At 36.8% G+C, this 22453-nt stretch overlaps 1 protein-coding gene across 1 annotated transcript in view; it reads right to left on the reverse strand.

Annotated features, from left to right (window-relative positions):
• Impbeta11 (importin beta11) overlaps nt 1-22453 on the reverse strand; it is a 277003-nt gene that overhangs the window by 198753 nt on the left and 55797 nt on the right. The window contains exon 4 of the mRNA XM_090391468.1: nt 20722-20925. Coding sequence (XP_090247594.1) covers nt 20722-20925 — 204 coding nt within the window. The remainder of the gene's footprint in view (nt 1-20721; nt 20926-22453) is intronic.

Below are 22453 nucleotides of genomic sequence, written 5' to 3' on the forward strand. Positions count from 1 at the left end.
TACATTCCTTCCATTCTTGTGGTATCATCCCTGAGCTGAGACTCAAGTTAGACAAATGTGTGAAATGCCTAGCCAATTCAGCCGAACATTCCTTTAGCAAGTTTATTTTTCACTTGGTTAGAGTATAATAAATTTAGTTTAATCCTTTATCCAAGTGCGAGCAAACAAAGTTTGCGCCTGAAAGTATCTTTGTTTGCTCACACTTGGATAAAGGATTAAACTAAATTTATTATACTCTAACCAAGTGAAAAATAAACTTTCAACATCTTTCTCTAGATCCAGAGTAATTTATTAAAAAAGGGTGGCACACCATTTGGCAACTCCTATAGGTAGAGATGACCTGCGAATGCTTCTGCCTGGTATCTCAGCTTGGGCCTGGCTCCCACTGAAGAGACGTCAATAAAGGTCGAAACTAGTCTGGGTAGTGGCCCTTCCCTTAATGCATAACATTAGACATATCCGAAAGGAGATGTGTTTTGCATTATAGGAGATGCTGGGACAGGAGTCTTGGTAGCTTGCTACACCTTTGCAACGAGTTGCCCTGGTGTTGTATCACCTTACCCCAGTCCTGAAGATACTTTCAGGCGCAAACTTTGTTTGCTCACACTTGAATAAAGGATTAAACTAAATTTATTATATTCCTTTAGCAAATGGGCTGATATTCCATCTGTCTCTACCTATTGACAAATTCTTATCCAGGTTATGCAACAGCTCTTCAACCTCATTTTCATGAACCTCTAACTCTTCAACCAACATAGTAGTAGCACTGTGCACCATGCTACATACCCCTGGTTGATATATCTTAGCAAAGTGGGCACACATTAACTGAACAATCTCCTTAGCTTCCAATACTCGAGTCCCATCTGCATTCAATAAAGTTATTCTTCCGCATTCATTCTTTCTGTTGCTAATGATTGCCTTTAGCTTGCATGGCCAATTTCTTTTCTTACTCTGTTTTAGCTTTTCTCACAATACTCATTACTTTTCTGGCCTGAGCTTTATATATTTCATAACTCCCCTCACTCTTATTCTCATGATATTCTTTCCACATCATCTTCTTCTTGTGGATCTCTTGATTAAGAAGTTGGCACATCCATTTCACTCCCAACCTATTTATTCTTTGAATACTACGGATATACATTGAGATACTGTCTCATTCAAGCACTTTTTCAAAGATTCCCATGAATTGCTGACATTTTTTCCATTCAGTAACTGATACCATGGGACCAAAGATAGTATTCTCCTAAGATGATCATAATTTCCAGCTTTGTAGTTCAGTATGTAGCCTGTTTTAATTGGAGCTTCAATACAAGTAGATACTTCCCAAGAAAGTATAGCATGATCACTGTCACTAATTAGTGGTAAAATAGCCATATTTCTTGTGATGTTCTTTTCGACCACTGATTATATACAAAACACATATAAACAGGGTTTAACTGGTTGGAGGTTTTTTTATTATTAATTGTAATGTAAATGCCTACTAGTTTCGCTGACTTGACTGCTGGCTTCATCTGGGCATACGAGGCAACGAAACAGCTTAAAAAAAGATCGGGAAAACAAGCTATGGATATCAAGTTAAAACATAAACAAATGTTAAATATTATCTAAATTCAAATAAAATGCTACACCAAACGCATGGAGCATGTATGTTATCAGTCATTGTTATACATGTATGATCTATAATTGGCAGGAAAATTTAACACCAATGTGTTGAGTGATCTTATGAGACTTTTCCGTGTGTGTGTGTGTGCGTGTGTCAACAAGGATCATCCCTTGGTTTCTGTTCGGGCTACCTCTTGAATGGATTACTACTGCAGCTTCTTTGATGTTGCGGGAACGGAAATCTTCCAAGTACGGCATAGTACTTTTATTATCCCATTCAATGTTATGATTGGTATTAGAAAAATGGTGCGCCAAGCCAGAATTGTCTTCTCTGTTGTTATTAACATCCTCAATATGTTCTTTTTTCATATCTCTAGACTTCTAAATGTTTGTCCTATATAATTTAAACTGCAAGAGCAGGGGATGTTGTAAACTCCTGAATGTTTATAGAAAGCAGTTTTGTCCCTAGGTGATCTTAACAGGTTGCGGATTGTCTTTATTGGTTTGAAAGCCACTCAGATCTCATAAGGTTTGAGCATTTTAGCAATTTTCTGTGAAACAGACCCAGCAAAAGGAATGGAAACTGAAGATCTGTAGTGGATATCTTGCATTTTTTGTTGAGAGGGGTTGGAGAAAAGAATCTTATTTATGAAATTTTTTGGATAGCCATTCTTTGTTAGAGTTTCGAAGATGAGGTCTAATTCATCTTTTAATGTTTTGTCATCTCTTGTGATTCAAGATGCTCTCTTTTTCAATATATGTAAAATACTCAACTTTTGGGAAATGTGGCGTGATGAAGAAAAATGGCCAGTGTGGGTTGGTTTGCGGTAAACCTTTAGGTCAATATTGCCATCCATTTGTTTTGTGATTAAGATGTCTAGAAACAGTAATTTTCTTTCTCTTTCAAGTTCTAAGGTAAACTTGATATTTTGATGAAGTGAGTTTATTTTAGTTAGGAATTTAAATAGTTCTGCTTCTGAATCTTTCCATATGATGAAAATATCAGACTGATGGTTTTTGGATATAATTGCGACAAGATGTCTCTTTCAAACTTCTCCATAAACAAATCAGCACATGGGGGAGATAGAGGGCTACTCATCGCAAGACCAATAGTTGTTTATAGATCTTTTCATTCCATTTGAAGTGAGACAATGTCTATAAAGATGAGTAATATCATGAGGAAATAGATTATCTATGATGGTTATGACTTCATCTACTGGGACACAACATCCAGGCTAGCAAGAATATCTGTTTCTGATATGGAGATGTTACTCAGCTTTTCAATTAAATGTTGTGTATTTCTAATATATGTGTCCCCTTTTACGAATATGAGCTTTCAAAAGACAAGCTATGTGTTTTGGTAGTAGGTGGGTAGGAGAGTTAATTCCTTCTACTATTGGATGAAGAGGTACTCTGGTCTTGTGAACTTTCGGTGAATCATATAATCATGGTATCAGCGGATGTAATGACTTAAATTTCTTTTTGAGATCCTTTTGAGTAGGTTGTTTGTTTCTGTGCAGTTTATCCAGGTGGAGTCTGAATCTAATTCATGATAAGTGGATGTGTCTGAGAGAAACTCTGAGATCTTTGATTTATAATCTGTGTTGTTTAAAATTATGGTGGAATTTCCTTTGTCCACCTTAAGGATAATTATTCCATCGTTTCTCTTTAAAGTTGTTAGTGCTCTTTTTTCAGAAGAGGTGATGTTTCTGTTCGGTGGTCATGAAGATGATAGGATTATAGTGGTCTTCAATCTCAAGCCATTAGCAACTGTTTCAGGTAGAGAAAGAAGTGCCTTCTCTACGTTGCACATAATATCAACTTTCGGAATACATTCTGGAGCAACTGCATAGTTAAAACCTTATTTAAGGATGCTGACTTCTGCAGGTGCTGTGGTCCAGATTTTAACTAGATGACAAAAGTTTAAAAGATGAATTAGACCTCATCTTCGAAACTCTAACGAAGAATGGCTATCCAAAAAATTTCATAAATAAGATTCATTTCTCCACCACCTCCCAACAATAATCGCAAGATACTCACTACAGATCATCAATTTCCATTAATTTTGCTGGGTCTGTTTCACAAAAAATTGCTAAAATGCTCAAACCTAATGAGATCCTCACTAAATAACTTAAGGAATTCACAACGTACAATAGAATATAAATTAAATTAAACTTCAATAAATATTTCAAATATTTTGGCAACTTCATGTTGCCATCTTCACAGGTACTTAAAATAAAGACGTGCATGCAGGCACTACACACAGTAAATGAGGAAGAAGCAAGGAAACTATTGTTTCTCCTAAAAGTCCTGATGGTGCCCCACGGGCTACGTAGGTATTCTTGGCCGTTGGGCTGAAAGTCTTCTGATGTATGTCTCCCAGATTTGGGGCAGTCTCATGCAACCAAATTTTTGAGGTTTAGCATGTTTCTTAGGGCTGAGGCTGATTCCATGAAAAGTGTTTCAAATTTGAATTTGCTATGGTGTATTACTGTAGCTTTCTTCCACCATATTCTGTGGCGTGTATCCAGAGCATGGTCTGCAAGACCAGAGTGGCTGTACTGGTGAAAACAGATGTAGTCCTTGTGTTCTGAAATTCTGATATTCACTGTCCTGCCTGTTTGGCCAAAGTAGGACAGCTTACAGCTGCAAGGGACCTTGCAGCTGTAAGCTGTCTGAAGATCTACCGTGTGTATACCAGGTAGATCTAGGGGAAGCGGTTGGTCTTTAGTGGAGCAGATAAGGGAAGCCAATTTTCTATATGGTATGTAACAAGAGATCAAGTCATTTTTTTTAATATTTTGGTAATTTTTTCCGAGGTGCCTCGGATGTAGAGAATGGTGATGGATTTAGAGTAATCCTTGTTGTGTGTGTGGGGGGGGTTATTGGTTTCAATATTTTTTGAATTTTTTTTGGGGGGGGGGATAGCCATTGGCTGAGAAATTGTTGAGGATGTGGTTTAGTTCAGTGGTTAGGGCATTATCATTTGAACAGATTAGTTTAGCCCCGTTGTATAGTGTCTTAATAACCCCATATTGTTTTGTGAGGATGGGGGGGGAATTGTTGGTGGATGTATGGGTGAGTTTTCTATAAACTGAGAAAACCAAGGTTCCATCAGGTTGGCAGGTGACTAGTGTGTTTAGGAAAGGTAACTTACACTCCAACAGACGTCAAATCTGATATAATGGTCAGTTTTGATGTCTCCTCCTTATTCACAAACGTCCTACTCAAGGAAACCTTAGAGTTAATCCAAGCTAAATTTCCTACCGATATCTCAGTTCACAATGAACTCAGGCTATTTCGTTTAGCAAGGAAAATTCCACAAACAAATAGAGGAGGACAGCCATGGGTTAACCACTCTCCCCACCCTTGGCCAACTTCTTTATGGAGACCTTTGAAGAGAAAGCCTTAAACTCTGACCCACAAAAACCAACCATTTGGCTTCGCTACGTGGTGTGTTCGTTATTTGGCCACATGGTTCTGACACACTCCTCTCCTTCTTAACAACCAACATCTCAGAATCAAGTTCACCCTGGAAAAAGAGGTAAACAATAGCCTCCCTTTCCTAGACACCAGCCAACCTGAGGGAACCTTGGTTTTCTCAGTTAATAGAAAACCCACCTATACAGGCAGATACATCCACCAACAATTCCCCCTCCCCCACAACAATATGGAATTATTAAGAAACTATACAACAGGCCTAAACTAATCTGTTCAAATAACAATGCCCCAACCACATCCTCAACACTTTCTCAGCCAATGGCTACCCCCCCCCCAAAAAAAAACAAATACAAAAAATATTGAAACCAATAAACCACAACCCCTCCCCCCCCTTCACAACAAGAATCACTCTAAATCCATCACCATTCCCTACATCCGAGGCACCTCAGAAAAAAATTACCAAAATTTTAAAACAATGACTTGACCTCATGTTACAAACCACATAGAAAATTGGCTTCCCTTATCTGCCCCACTAAAGACCAACCACTTCCCCTAGACCAGTGCTTCCCAAACTTCTGGATGTCAGGGCCCCCTTTGCAAAATTAAAATATTTCACGCCCCCCCCCTTGAAAAAAAATCGTAATAGAGAGAGATATTATTATAATATTTATTATATTTATATTCAATACAAAACATACACAGCGAATGTTGCAAAAATCAAATGCATATATTACATTTTTTGCCTCTTACCGTTTGGTTCTGAAGACGATGCAGGCTGTTCTGGTAAAAAATGAAATACTGTTCCTTTTTTTGAGTCTGTTTCTGCTTCTTCTGATTGTTCGCGGGATTTTTTTTTATTTTTATCAGTCACTTATCTATCTCAGGGTTAAATTTTTTAATGTAGAACACATCAAATAATATCACCACTTACCGATACTGGCACACCACAGACTGATAACATGAAATTAGTGAATATTACCTGAATAAGGGAATCCCCGGACCAGGAACATTTTTCTCTTTTGTGACTTTTCTCCCTTTACGGTAATTAAGCCTAACACGAAACAGACAGCAAAGGCAGGTTATTAAAACGTGCATATGATTGGTGCGGTATTAACAAAATATCGCGCAACCGAAAGATAAAAGCAGAGCTGACAATTGAGTTGAAATGCTAACTCTCTTCAACCGAATTCCATATGTGAAACTGACATAACATTCATTATATATATATATATTACTTAGTTTTAACACTTTTACGAATTTTAACACGTTTGCTTGAATTTTATTGCTGCCTTGGGAAATCGAACTCACACACATCTAATTAATAACAATAGTTTTTAGCTAGATACTGTGTTTGCCCATGCAACATATGGTTTTGTTTCTGTCTATATATATACAGCATAGTTTCTGTATGAGGAGACATGTGATTCATTAATTAGTGTGTTTTTATCCCAGTTGTCTCTAATTGCACTATTTGTTGAGAAATATATTACACAGACTCCTCATACCTTATTCACTAGCATAATAAAAGTACTTGTTTTTATTGCCTCTGCAGTATAGTGGCTGTTAGAGAGGGGTGTTGTTTACCACTGCAAGGGAGTTACTATCTCCCCACATGAATTTGTTTAAGCTTTTTTTCATGTGTGAAGTATACGTGAAACTTTTATTGGTGACAGAAAACTAGCTCGGATGACAGTGATAATATAAAACGAGTTTTGATATGTATATAAAGTCAATATCAACAGTCCCTGATTATGAACGTGTGATGAAAGGGACAGGAAGATTTGGAGCTTCCCTGGAGAGCATTCGAAGTAAATACAATTAACCACTGATTTGAAATGAAACATATCAATAAGCAATATTTACTAATATTCATTAAGCGCCGAAATACGAAGGAAGCAAAGTTTTTGAACCAACACCAATGCATGAATTTTTCCATTAAAATATAAAAAATACAAAAAAGAAATAATAAATAATAAAAGTTAAATACATTTCTTTTAAAATAAAAAAAATCTACTTAGTCTTAAAACATTTTAAATTTGTTTTCATTATTTCACGGCCCCCTCAACAAAACCTACGGCCCCCAAGGGGGCCGCAGCCCACAGTTTGGGAAGCGCTGCCCTAGACCTACCTGGTGTATACCAGGTCCCTTGCAGCTGTAAGCTGTCCTACTTTGGCCAAACAGGCAGGACAGCAAATATCAGAATTTCAGAACACAAGGACTACATCCGTTTTCACCAGTACAGCCATTCTGGTCTTGCAGACCATGCTCTGGATACACGTCACAGAATACGGTAGAAGAGGGCTACATTAATACACCGTAGCAAATTCATATTTCAAACACTTTTCATGGAATCAGCCTCAGCCCTAAGAAACACCAAATCTCAACAAATTTGGGTGCATGAGACTGCCCCAAATTTGGGAGACATACATCAGAAGACCTTCAGTCCAAAGGCCAAGAATACCTACAGAGCCCACTAGGGGGCACCTTCAGGACTTTTAGGAGAAATAATAGCTTCCTCGCTTCTTCCTCATTTACTGCGTGTAGTGCCTGCATGCATGTCTTTATTTTAAGTGAAGATGACAACATTAAGTTGCCAAAATATTGGAAGTATTTATTAAAGTTTAATTTAATTTATATTCTATTGTACGTTATGAATTCCTTAAGCTATTTAGTAAGCATGTATAACCAATGTATAAACCTTCCAGCGAGAATTACCTTATGAGATCCGAGTGGCTTTCAAACCAATAAAGACAATCCACAACTTGTTAAGATCACCTAAGGACAAAAATACTTTCTATAAACATCCAGGAGTTTACAACATCCCCTGCTCTTGTGGTTTAAATTATATAGGAGAAACTTCTAGAGCCTGTTTATTTGAAAAGAAGCAGTTTTTATTTCCTTAAAATGCACAAGCTATGTGCATATATAAGAAAAAAAGAACATATCGAAAACATTAATAACAACAGAGACGACAATTATGGCTTGGCACTCCATTTTTCTAATACCAATAATAATATCGAATGGGATAAAAGTACTATGCCATACTTGAAAGAAGATTTGCGTTCCCGCAATATCAAAGAAGCTGCAGTAGTTATCCGTTCAAGAGATAGCCTGAACAGAAACCAAGGGATGATCCTTGGTGACATATGGAAAAGTCTCATAAGATCACTCAACATATCGGAGTTCGATTTTGCTGCAATTATAGATTGTACATGTATAACAATGACTGATAAGATACACGCTCCATGCGTTTGATGTAGCTTTTTATTTAAATTTAGATAATATTTAACATTCGTTTATGTTTTAACTTGATATCCTTAGCTTGTTTTTTGATTTTTTTTAAGCTGTTTTATCACCTTGTACACCCAGACGAAGCAAACAGTCAAGTCGGCGAAACTAGTAGGCATTTACTTTACAATTAATAGTAAAAAAACTGCCGACATTAAACCCAGTTTATATGTGTTTTGTATAAAATAGCCATATTCTTGACAGAGATCCCTTCTGACGTTATGAGCAAATCCAATACTCTTTGCCCTTGAGTTCCTTCTTTCACATGCTGCTTGAGAAAGTTGTCTCGCAACAATTCAATAAATTCCTCTTCTTATCGTGAGATTTCTCTTTTACCAAATCGATGTTTGGAAAATTAAAGTCACTCATAATGACCATTTGCTTGGTAATCATAAAGCTAAATTGGCAATGCATTTCTTCATCCTCTACAACTGAGCTGCCAGGTCTGTCTATAGCAACACCCACTATATATTTCGTTCTGTTAGCCTCCATTTCACACCAGATAGACTCAAAGTCACCGCTACATGGGTTATTGTTACCATCATTGTTTTCTTGTATTTCTACCCTAACTGGACTCAAGTCATTTGATCTCATTAGTAGTAGTCCTCCCCTCATCTCTTCTGTCATTCCTAAAAATAGTATATCCATTACACTCGATCCCACTTATCATATCTGATTCTGATAGTCGGGTTTCACTAATGCCAACAATCTTTGGCCACATCATATTCAATAAAGCAACAAACTCAACCCTTTTGTTTCTAATGCTCCTGGCATTTGTGTATAGACATAATAAATTACAACCTAGCCCATTCTTATAATTAGATATGCAATATATTTGGTCTTGTTCAGATGTACTTAAAGGGTCTGAACCCAAAGCATATTTTTCCACTCCTTCGCCACATACATAACCATGTTCAAAGGCATTCATATCTTTAATAAATTTAGTTTAATCCTTTATCCAAGTGTAAGCAAACAAAGTTTGCATCTGAAGTATCTACAGAACTGAGGCAACTCGCAGTAAAGGTGGACCAAGCTCTCATCACTCCTTGTCTCAGTATCTTCTATAATGCAAAGCACATCTCCTTGCAGACATGTATAATGCTATGCATTAAGGGAAGGGCCACTACACAGACCAGTTTCAACCTTTATTGAGGTCTTATTAGTGGGAGCCAGACCCAGAAGTGGTGATACTAAGGCAAGGGCCACTACCCAGACCAGTTTCAACCTTTATTGAGGTCTTGTCAGTGGGAGCCAGACCCAGAAGTGGTGATACTAAGGTAGAAGCAATGGAGAGGTCATATTTACCTATACGAGTTGCCAAAAGGTGTACCACCTTATTATTAAATTACTCTGGATTTAGAGAAAGATGTTGGAAGTTTATTTTCCACTTGGTTAGACTATAATAAATTTAGTTTAATCCTTTATCGAAATGTAAGCCAACAATGAGAGCTTGGTCCACCTTTATTACGAGTTGCCTCAATCCTGAAGATACTTCAGGCGCAAACTTTGTTTGCTTACACTTGTAAATGCAGGCCATCATTCTTATACAAATCTTTTCTGCCATCAAACACACCCCACATGTTTAAAAACTCACATCCATATCTTCTACATAGCCTGCCCATGAAATCATTTGCTATCATCACCCTCCTTAACTCAGTACTATCATGTCTAGGTAGTAATCCTACAATTTTTACTCTCTCACATTTCTTTCTCGCTTCTTCCAACAGACCTTTCATATCTTCTTTCATACTATATTTGTCACCACTTAAATTATTAGTACCTACCAGAACTACCATTTCTTTTACATTTCTTTTTTGGTTTTCAATTACGTTTGTCATATTTTTAATTTTTGCTCCCAGGAAACTAGAAGTGGTGACTCCCTCGGCAAGTGCAAATTTTAAAATTGAGTCACCATACCATATTACCTCTTTTTTCTTAGATATTAACTGACTTACCTTGTTATTGAAAAGAAAAAGAAAATAAGGAACAAGAAAGTGTATCAAAAGTGTAAGATAAGCCAGCATGTACTTCGAATACAGAGAAAAATGTTAAAAAAAACCCCACAGAAATGTGTAAAAGTAGCTAAACAAAAGGCATGGTAAAACTGGTAAGAATAAGAAAGTAAACATCAGGAAGGTGGCAAAATGTTTGTAGGTTATTGAAAAAGGCTCAGAAATTGAACAAAAAGTGCTTACTGTAAAATGAAAAGATCACATGGGTGACATGAAAACTGAAAACAAAGATTTTTCTAGATGTCTGAAGTAATTACTTTGAAAGACTATTAAATGAAACAAGAACACAGAACAGTGACAGAAATTATTCAAGAAGAATGCAATCAGGAGTAAGTAGAAAGTCATAAAACAGAAATGTAGAAAGGCAGCTGAAACAGATGATATTCACTGAAATGCTCAAATATGAAGGTATAAAAGTCTTACAGTGGCTGCAATGCAGCAATTCAGAGGGCATGGTCAGAAAATCGAATTCCAGATGATTGGAGTAGAACTCTCTAGTACCCATCTATATAAAGGAAAATAAAATTAAATGTGAGAATTACAGAGAATTTCCCTATGAGTATTTTGCAAGATTTGCACAATCATACTTTCAGGAGAGGTTAAGAAAAATTGTGGAAGAGAAACTTGAAGAACAACAATAATCTTAATAATCTTAATTATGGATTATCAGGATCAGATTTTCACTACGTCAAATAAAAAAGGGACTATGACTGGTGAACGATATTGCAACGATGTTCTTTAATGTCGTGTTCGATTGTTCCATGGTACTGTAGATGAAGAATTCATTTTTATGGATGACAATGCCACATCACATCATACACAAGCAGTGGAGATACTTCTGAAGACTGAGATTAGTAATCGAATCAAGATATCAACCCCATAGGACACGTTTGGGATGCAATAAGGAGATGCATTGCTGCTCGATATACCCCTCCAGAAAATAAACAAGGTCTTATCCTTGCTCCGAAGGAGGAGTGGGCCAGTGTTAAATATTTGCTCTTCTCCTTAAATAATTTATTTCCTTTATGAATTTTTCCATCTCTACAATAACTACATGACTTATAAAATTTCCGACTCTAATATGTGTATCACTTCTTACGTGTTCATTCTATAAGGAAAGCAAATTCTTTATCTCCGATTCCTAATTTTACTCACGTGCTTACCCTGACTGTTAAAGGTCATTCCTTGCTAAAAGAAACGAATCCTCTAATTTCTTTCTGGGGCCGTCTCCTCTTCAGATATTGACAAATTGATTTTTTTAAGCTGCGCCAGCCAATATCTTAGAATAGAGTGGACTCTTGTTCAGGGAGACTTTTCCAGACCTTTGGTGCACATAGGTGAATAAATTTAGTGCTTAAACTCATAAATTAAATGCTCTACTGCGGCTAAGTAAATTCTGGTTTGCAGTCGTAACCTCTATAATATAACAAGTTATGCCTTTCTTTCAACCTCCCCCCCCCCGCTATGGTTCAGATTAATGAGTGGTAGTTTTGGTTCATATCACAGACAAAACTCAGGTATAAAAGAAAAAACATATTTATTGGAATATAAAGACATAATATACACTTAGACCAATCTCACTTTCAATTAGTTCAAGGACATGTTAAATCAAACTTTTTCAAACTGATTAATACTCTAATACATGAATAATAAATCCTTCCTTTGAGTTAGAGACTTAACACACATAATATACACATTATACACTTCTACTCAATTTTCTACCTACTATTTTAGTCTTGCATATTAAGCTAGTCACAATCATCTATAATCATTCCTAACAATTTGTCTTATGGATATCAGCCACTGCTAAATAATCACTTAAAGTTCTTAAATACTGTCCATACTCGATTATTACATTACAATGATCTTTCCCTTTTACTGACTGGGTAATTATACAACAAAATCTGTACTTGGAGATCGGACCTGGATCTGTACTTTCAGACGGACCTGGAGATCCTTCCCCATTTCTTGGGGAAGGATCTCCAGGTCCGTCTGAACTGTCCTTCTTTGTTTGGATCACCTTTCGATACTTCCATAAGCCTGCATCCACATGGTGGGTCACTATGGTCATCAGATTAAACTATGCTCTATACCTGGTGTTTTTTTCCTCATCTATTCTCGATCAGTTTCGGGCCATCTTCGTTTCTAGCTGCCGGTTCATAATATAGTCCATGACAGTATTTCGTTGGAACTTTCAGCGAAGGCAGCATGTGCCAACATCTCACGCTTCAGTACCGGCAGAAATTCAGACATCGAAGGGAAAGGCGCACCCTCCAATATTGAACTATTGCCAAGAAACACCATCAGGAACCACCGGTCCACGAGAGAAGTCAAATCATCATACAGCAAAACAGGCAAAAAAAAGCCTTGAGAAAGGGGTGCAAACCCTTTTTATTCTCTCTTCACTTTTCCCCTTTTTAGCACCTTCTTACTAGCTGTGATAGTGCCCTCTTACTACTTTCTGCGATCTTTTCCTGCCCGCTACTTTCTTCGTCTGCGGCACCTTCGGCACATCGCGAGATCATAGCAGCGTCTTCCAGGAAACGAATGTGCGTTGCTTTCCGAGACTGCCAATGCCTCAGGCCTGTCCGTGACCTTTGGACTAATGTTTACATCTAATTTACTCATTCATTGTATACATGATGCATTTCATATAATACTAATTTATACACGAAGTTCTTACATGGTATTACAATTCTACTAAAAGGAGGTAATTCTATTTCTATTTATAGTTAGTACTTTATTTCTTCTGTTCGAGTACAAGTTTTTTCTCTCAGCTGATTTTTCTGACTTGTTAAATCCCGAATGAATTATTTCTTTAATAAAGTGCTTCATTCAGGATGTAACACCAATTTGCCTCAAGAACTCATGACTCGCTTGATGCTAAGCATAGTAACAATGTTGTGAGAGCTGCCTCACAGTTCAGGATAGACATATCCCATACTGAAATGTCTCTCTGCATGGTTTTCTGTAAGCGCTGTGCATTAATTCCTTAACTACGTCTTTAGAATTGTAACTTTTGCCACAAACATACTGCAATTTAATTTGCACGAAATTTATAACACATTTTTTGTGCAATATTATTTGTTAGTCTGCTGGCAATAAATTTATGTCCACATTTGGTTGTAGTCATGATACCTTTTTCATATACAGGTAAAAATGTAGTCATCCTTATCTTTTGGATACCAGTGTATATTTAAGATGTAAATTAGCAATTATAACCAAAGGAGATGCAAGAAGATTCATATACAAGAAGATCATCATCATCATCAAATTCCTGCCATGTACCCACAAGGGGTGCACAGGATATGATAGTACTACATGAAAAAATTATATCATTACTAACTTCCTATCTACAATTTTCCTCCAAATCAGTCTGTTACTTGTCAAGACTCCAACATTATCAGATCTTATATTTCTATCGTCTAAGGCACTTTGTACCGTATCAATCCACCTATATCTTGGTCTTCCTCTGGGTCGTTTTGCTGCCAACCTGGCAGAGAACACTCGTTTTGCTAATCTTTCCTTGCCCATTCTGTTTAGGTGACCATACCACCCGAGATTAGATCTGCTAACGCATTCCTGGATGCTGACAATGTTAAGTTCTTTCCTAATATCCTCGTTTTTAATATGATATTGTCATTGATGCCATCTATTCACGCCTCGAATCTTTCTCAGGAATCTCATATCTGCGGTGTCTAGTCTTTGGTCAAGTGTTTTACTTCTGACCCAGCTCTCAGATCCATAAGTTAAAACTGGTTTGAACACTGTCTTGTATACAGCTAATTTAGTGTTCCGACTAATTTCTCTCTTATTCCATATGAATTTATTCAATTGACTTCCCACCATACCAGCTTTGCTGATTCTGTTGTCTATTTCTATATTTAATAATTTACCATCTTCAGTAAAAATCGTGCCTAAGTAGCTGAAATGTTTTACTTGTTCCACAGGTTCTCCATTCACAACACAGTTGACATTTTCAATGATTCTGCCTATTTTCACTGTCTTTGTCTTTTTATTGCTGACCTTCATACCATATCTATTACAACAGCTATTTAATTTAGTCAGAGAATCTTGCAGACTTGTAGCGGATTTATTTAGAAGTATAACATCATCCGCATAAAGCAAAGAGCTGACATTAACATCTCCAATTTTGATATCAGGTTTAATAGCACATTCCTTCATAATGTGATCCATATAGATAATGAATAACAGAGGGGATAATGTACATCCTTGTCTCACACCAGATTTAACATTAAACCATCTTCCTGTACTTCCTTCAATTCTAACTGCTGACTCACAACTCAAATAAAGACTAAGTATTGCTTGATATAATGCCCCATTGACACCATATAACTGCAGCGTATTGAATAGCTTCTCTCTTGGCACCTTGTCATATGCCTTTTCAAAATCGACAAAACTTAAATACAGATCTTTGTTATATTCCCATGCTTTCTCGACTATTTGTCGTAAAGTGAAGATCTGATCCTGACAGCCTCTATTTGGCCTGAATCCCGCTTGTTCTTCACCAAGCTTTTCTTCCACAATTCTTCTCAACTGTTTCTCAAGTATACTTGCATAGATCTTGCCAGGAACACTCAGTAGGGAAATACCTCTGTAATTCTCACATTCAGTTTTATTTCCCTTTTTATATATGGGTACTATGAGAGCTCTACTCCAATCATCGGGAATTCGTCCCTCTGTCCAGGCTTTCTGAACTATGCAGTGCAGCCACTGTAAGACTCTTATACCACCATACTTCAGCATTTCTGGTCGAATATCATCTACTCCAGCTGCCTTTCCACATTTCAAGCCTTTGATGGCTTTTTCTACTTCAAGTATGGATATGTATTCCTGACTGCATGTCTGGTCAGTGTTTTTTACCATTGTGCTGTCATCACTGCTTGTTTCATTTAGCAGTTTTTCAAAGTAATTACTCCATACTTCAAGGATATCTTTTTCTCCAGTTTTCATGTCACCTTTATCATCTCTAACTCCTTTTACAGCACTCTTTCCTCCATTCCTGAGCTTCTTCAACAACCTCCAGAATATTTTGCCACCTTCTTGATATTTATTTTCTATATTCTTGCCAAAGTCCTCCCATTACTTTTGTTTAGCTAGTTTTACACAGTGTTTAGCATTCTTGCATTTGTCTCTATATTCTCTAAAAGCACAAGCTGACTTATTTGACAGGAACTTTTGATATGCTTTCTTCTTTTCCTTCACTGCCTCTTTAACTTCCTGTGTCCACCAGGGAATTCTGATTTTTTTATCCTTGCAGACAACCTCATCACATGCCTCTCTGGCAGAATCAATCAATGTTTTCTTCAGAGTTTGCCACTGAATCTCCAAGGTTTGATTCCTGTTCTCAAACTCTTTCATTTTTTCTTCAATAAACTTTGTGTATTTTAGTCTACAGTTAACATCTGAGAGCTGCTCACTTTTATTCGCTTTAAAACTTTCTTACATGTTATTCTTTTCAATATGGAATTCAATTTTATCCTGCTCAAGACTAAATAGTGATCACCTCCGATTTCAAATCCTCTGTACACTCTGGTGTCCTGCACCAGGGAGAAAACATCACTATCAACAATAACATAGTCAACGAGACTTTTCTTATTCCTAGCCTCTTCTCTCCATGTGAATTCGTGCACATTTTTATGTTGGAACATGGTGTTAGTAATAACCATTCCATGTCCTGAGCAGAAATCCAACAGATATTTGTCATTATTATTAGCTTTGGTCTTTTCTCCAAATTTTCCCAAAATATTTTTGTATGTCTCATAATCATTTCCTACTCTGCTATTTAGATCCCCAACAAGGACCAACTTTTCCTTTTTCATTGTGTCAGTTGCTTTTTCTAAAGCCTCAAAAAATTCCTCCATTTCTACCTTAGTAGAGCCTTCTGTGGGACCATAGGCACAAATAAGTCTCATTGTCCAGTTCCCCATTCTCATATTTGCCCGCATTACTCTACTTGAGACTGACTGCCATTCAAGAAGATCAGCCTCGTATTTTGTGTTGAATACTATGGCTACTCCTCCTTTTCCTAGATTGTCATTGCCTGAATATAACATTTTGTATTTATTGCTCAGAAAGATCTCACCAGTTTTGGTCTTTTTTGTTTCAGTCACCCCTATTATGTCAATCTGGTACTTATCTAATTCCTCAGCTAGCTCCATTTCTTTGCCATTCAGGCTTCTTACACTGATAGTACCGATCTTTAACTCTGGTGATGTTGAGTTGGGGTTTGTTTTCAGATTTGTTCCAGTAGCTGACTTTTCGCTGTTCGCCCTGATTCCCTGGTGAAAACAACGGGGGCCTTGTTTAACCGGGCGACGCCCCAGCCGGCATGAAATTTTGTCATGTTGTACCATCATTTTTTATTTTGGTTTAACCAATAAGAATACAATTTGGTCGGCTAAATCCCAAATTGCCAGCCCATCCTCGTTCGTTCAGTATCCAAGTAGATACCCAACAGGGTGCACCACGAGAAGGTGAGGATTGGACATTAGGTCAGAAGCCCTGGTCGGTTCTCCACATTCCTTTAAAGGCTATGTGGAGGTCTCCTCTCAGTTATACAGCTTTGACCCTTAAACACCCCTATACAAGAAGATGGTTTCGTAAAATTAGGTAAGAGATAAAGGTGTACATAATCGTTAGTTATTCATTATCTATATGAATTACATTATGAGGGATCTTTTTCTTGAAGTGAAGGATCGTACTTTTTAACATCAAAATTATACTCTTTAGCTTGACTATTTCCTTGTATAAAATGCAACAATATTTTGGGAAGACTAGCTGCATGCCCATTAAAAGTATTATCACCACAGAAAATGTGGTGACACTGCTCTACCCTGTTAAGGTCCTTAGATGATGGTAGACAACCTCAACTTTACTAAATCAAGTTGTAAAGCCACTGCTCCAGTGAATGATGAATGACTCCTGAAATCTTGCATGAATCAAAGATAATAAATAGCCTTGCCAAAACCCAACAAATCAACTAAAGACCTTAAATTTTCTATAGAATTCTATAGAGCAATTCGATAGAAACATTCTATAGAATTGCTCTGCACTCCTTATAAACTTTTTAAAAGGATTATGCTTTCTAGGATTTTTGCCAAAACCCAACAAATCAACTAAAGACCTTAAATTTTCTATAGAATTCTATAGAGCAATTCGATAGAAACATTCTATAGAATTGCTCTGCACTCCTTATAAACTTTTTAAAAGGATTATGCTTTCTAGGATTTTTCCCAAAAATAGAAACCATCTTATCCAATGAACAGGCTGGTTTTGACCTAGAAGAAGCTGCTGCAACCAGGTCCTGGTCCTCACAACCTATATAGAAGCTTGATACCAAACAGATTTAAAAACAAGTATTGCCTTCACAGACCTAACATCAGCTTATGACAGCATGTGGAAGAAAGGCATACTGTATAAAACAGTCAAAATACTGCCAGAAGACTAAAACTACTACAACAAATGCTGTCCAATAGGAAAATAAACCTTCATCTGAATTCACAAAAAAGCAAAACACACAAGGATCTGTCCTCATACCAGCTATCAACCTGTACATAAGTGACATCTCTCCAACAGCCAGTCAAAGGTTTCCTACACTGATGAAATAACAATTACCACCCAAGACAATACTTTCCAAGAACTTGAGATAAAACTGAGCAAAGATCTGAGCTCACTGCAGAACTATTCTGAAACCTAAGGATATTCCCTAACCCCAGCAAAACTTCAGCTTTCCACCTAAATGACCACAAGGGTTATAGAGAACTAAAAATAAACTTCTGCAATAGGATTCCAATTCATGAAAGTAATCCTTGATACCGGCATCACACCTGATCGCAGTCTCATAGACTGACGACATTTGGAAAAAATTAAGTTAAAGATCTACCAGGAACAATATCAAATACAAGCTCAGAGGCACAACTTGAGGTTGTAATGCTTTGACTCAGAACAGCAGCCTGGCTCTGATCTTCCCAGTGGCATAGCATTGCTCACCAGTTTGGAGCCAGTCACACATGACTCTGTCGTGGACACATAGTCCCCAGATAACTAGGAACTTTTTCATAGTTTCTTTCCCACATCATCACTCTTTCATGCTTCAGAAGGGAAGAAGCTACCATCAAAGAAATAAATAAAATTTAAAAAGAGCATCCACCTCCAGCTTGATGTTTTATCTCCCAATCTCCCATACTGCTCACAGAAATATTAGATGGGTCCCTAGGACTGGTGGAGAAAACTCTGAAATGAACTGCAAGCTAAAACAAGCATCTTAACATAGATTCAACTATAAATCTCCAGGATTCAATCCACTTCAACACATCTGGAGCCAGCTAAACAGACTTAGGCTACTATGCCATCTTTACTACATTTGTGAGGAATTTCAGTCATCCTATGGGGTGTGTGCACTATGCATCATATCACTTATGATAGCCCCACATACTCCTTCCCTGTAGACCTCAGGAACTAGTACTTGCTCTCAAATAGAGCAATCATTTGGTTAATTGAGCTGTCAATCTGTATATAACTTTGCTCATTAATTTATTGTATTTTTACCCATATGCTAAATAAATCAACCACACAAATTCCTTCTTATGGATAGCATATTCTACTGGATGGATATGTATTTCCAGTGTGCAGAAGTGGTCCCTGCAAACTAAGCTTTGATGCATTTATAAAAAATTCCATTCATTGGAATTGTATTTTTTTCTCCCATAGAGTTTCCATTAACTACAAGCCATTATCAAAACATGGATGCAAAGTGTCACTTGAAAGTGAAATATCATTCACATTTCATTGAGATAACAAGGATATGAAATATAAAATGGTTGATATCTTTCATCCATATAGATGAATGGCTAATCCATTCATCAAGTGTTAAGATAAATTTAGGGAAGGTTAATCAGCTGTTGCAAAACACAAGATCACCACAAGGAAAAAGAAAAAAAAAAAAAAGAATAAATCAATAACTAACAACTCTGAATTTTACTGATGCCTTGAAAGAAGGTGACATTCATGCACTTTTCTTAAAAAAAAAGTCAGAAAGATTGCATAAACTAACAGAATTAAATATGAGCAGCTAAATAGGGATGTGCTTTCTTTTCATCATTCAGAGGAATCTGTCAACTTGTAATTTAGAGTGATAACTATAGAGAGATTTGTGCTGAACCCATAACTTCAGTTTTCACAGAAAGGCTGCTGCATACAAACTAGATATCCCCTCAAACAATGCTAGGTTTGATTTGCATTTTGCAGAGGTTAACTATGATTAGAGACTAGGCTGATAAAAAAAAACTGTGTATTACAATATACAAATCAGACATATTTGGTATTCAAAACTTCAGGAAAAAAAGTGTATTGTCCCTATATTAAGAGTTGTTGAAATATTGTTACAGTGGGAAGATGCTTTTCCTGGTTCGGACTAGAACACCAGGTCATATGCCAAGAAAAATGAACAGAAAAATGTATGTTTTGAACAATTTAGTGTTGCCTATGAGGTAGTTTCATGAAAACAGCCTAGATAAATATCATGACAATGCACCATGTCATAAAGATGGTGTACAACAGTTTGAAGAATGGAAATAAAAGTGCAGACATCACACTGAACAGAACAGAATCTAAATCCTAGAGCACATCTTAGAGAAGATTTAGAATGTCTGCTGGTAGTGAAACCAACACATTCCAATTTCACTAGAACAGCTGGCTGTTATTATGGTGGAAGATTGGAACAAGAATTCTGGTCAAGATATTGTGGAAAAAAGCTGCCTTACTCCAATAGAAGCAAATTCAAATATCAAAGACTGTTCCTGGAATCTGCCTCAGCCTTAAGGAACTACCCTAACTTCAATAAATATGGTTGTATGAAACTGACTCAGATCTGGAAAGCACTGATCCTAAGAACTTCAAAGCCCACTGAGAGGCACTATTTCAGGACTTTAGACTTACCTTTGTTGTTTCTGCTTGAATCTTACTTATCTTATGAAGTGCCTATGTGTACAGTATCAATTTGCTCTTTGTTCCTTGAAGATGGCAATTTGACTTTGCCAAAATATCAGAAGTATTAATTAAAAGTTTTTTCTAATTAACATATACTACAAGTTAATTTCCCCAAATAATATCATTTTAGAAGACGTATCCATTTATCACCATTGGCAGAAAATCTACCTAGAATGGATCTGGGTAGATTTTCTGGGTAATCTGAGGGGAAACTCTAACCTAAACTTTAAGCAACAGTGTATACGCACGCACGCACACACACACACGCACACACACACACACACATATATATATATATAGTATATAAAATAAACATTAATCAAATTTCTAGAATTCAATTTAAAAATGCATTTCTAAGATAAATACCTCCTGAAATACCCTCCTGTCCCCTGCAAGGCGTTTTGATGAGAGTGCTTTAATAACATGATGTAAAATTAGTAATGCCCTTCGCTGATGAAGGTCTTCTGTAGTTCTTATAGCTTCTAAAAGAGTAGGAACCAGTTCTGGCCATTCTTTTGGGCAATCAAATCGAGCTACTTTGGAAATTAGGACAGCTAACTGTACAGCCAACTGAAATGGGACAAAGGCAATAATGCTCTTTCAATGATTCAACATGCAAATTTAATCAACAAAAAGTACTGCATAGGAATATGTATAAAATAAAAATTTGATAATTTTTGCTTATTTCAGAAAATAATTTATTGTGTCTACTTTGTTTATTTAAAACTGCTTAAAACAAATAATTTTCAGCCAGAATTTTCCTAAGCTATCTTCAATGCTATAAGTATTACAAGCTAGCGGCATAAAAAAATAAAAACAAGCATTGCAACAACATGTGCATGTAAAGCAGTAGGAGAACTAAGCATAGTATTATCACTAAAGTCCAACAGAATCAGTGTGTGTGTGTGTGTGTGTGTGTGTGTGTGTGTGTGTGTGTGTGCGCGCGCACACATATGCATTGTATAGTGTATTTAGCAAGATTATTTCCAAAAACTGGGTGAATTTAGAGACAATCATTCTTATCTAAGTTCAGTTAATGTACTAGAGCAATGATAGTTCTTTAGCAGAACTTTAGTTTTGTTCAATTTACTTCTGTTCCTAAAGAGATTTAATGATGACTTCTAAGGCTGAAACAAGCCACTCTAGGCCTAATCCTTGAAAAGTGTGATAATAATGACTTCTGTTCCTGGAAGAAATTGCACAATGGGTAAGACCTAGTGTCTTAAATAATTCTGATGTTCTTCTAGGCATATATTCACTGACTTCCTATTTGACTATAACATGATAATTCTCAAGAACCAGATGTGCTACAATGGCACAGTGGATTACTGACCCTTAGGATGCTAACTTGTATATTGGACAAAAAGAAATGTTTAGATTTGAGAAAAGTGTGTATGTTTTACATATCTGATAAACATTTGATATTTGGGATTGAAGATCCTATGTCTAACAACAGTCATAGTTATTTATTACCCATCTATGAGAATAATAATGGAGGAAGTCATCAATATTCAACTTCCTTCTCCAACACCTAGACATCCACCAGTTAATCACTGACCACCAGTATAGATTCTACCATTCAAGGTCCATAGCTGACCTCTTAGCTTACGTCATCCACCTACCACTGGACATGTGCCAAAAAGTTTGGAAAAACATGCTATTGCTTGAAATTTCCAGAGCTTTAAAAGTCTACCATCAAGGCCTGCTAAGCAAACTGCCATCCTTCGGTTCATTCTGCCATCCTCTGTAATTGGGTACCAGCTCTCTCTAGTTGTTCAATGTGTCTTACAGAGCTCTGTTCTATGATCCACCTTCTTTCTCCTTTACATAAATGACACTACCTCTTTGTAGCTTTGCTAACAATAGTACTTCTATTTAACCCCTTTCACAAACCATACAATGCTCAGACATCCCAAGTTCCAAGATAATCTTCACCAGTGCCTTAACATTGACCTCTGTACCATCCTTCAATGAGGAGAGAACAATCACCCAAATGCAGTCTTGCCTTTTCCTTGAAAAGGATCTCGGTTTACCTACAAATCACCAGGCAAGATCAGATCTCTGCTTGGAATGACATTTACCTCCAACCTCTGCTGGC

Source organism: Typopeltis vanoorti, chromosome 4 (assembly GCF_054136105.1).
Source record: "Typopeltis vanoorti isolate ZY-2024b chromosome 4, IOZ_Tvanoo_1.0, whole genome shotgun sequence".
NCBI lineage: Eukaryota > Metazoa > Arthropoda > Arachnida > Uropygi > Thelyphonidae > Typopeltis > Typopeltis vanoorti.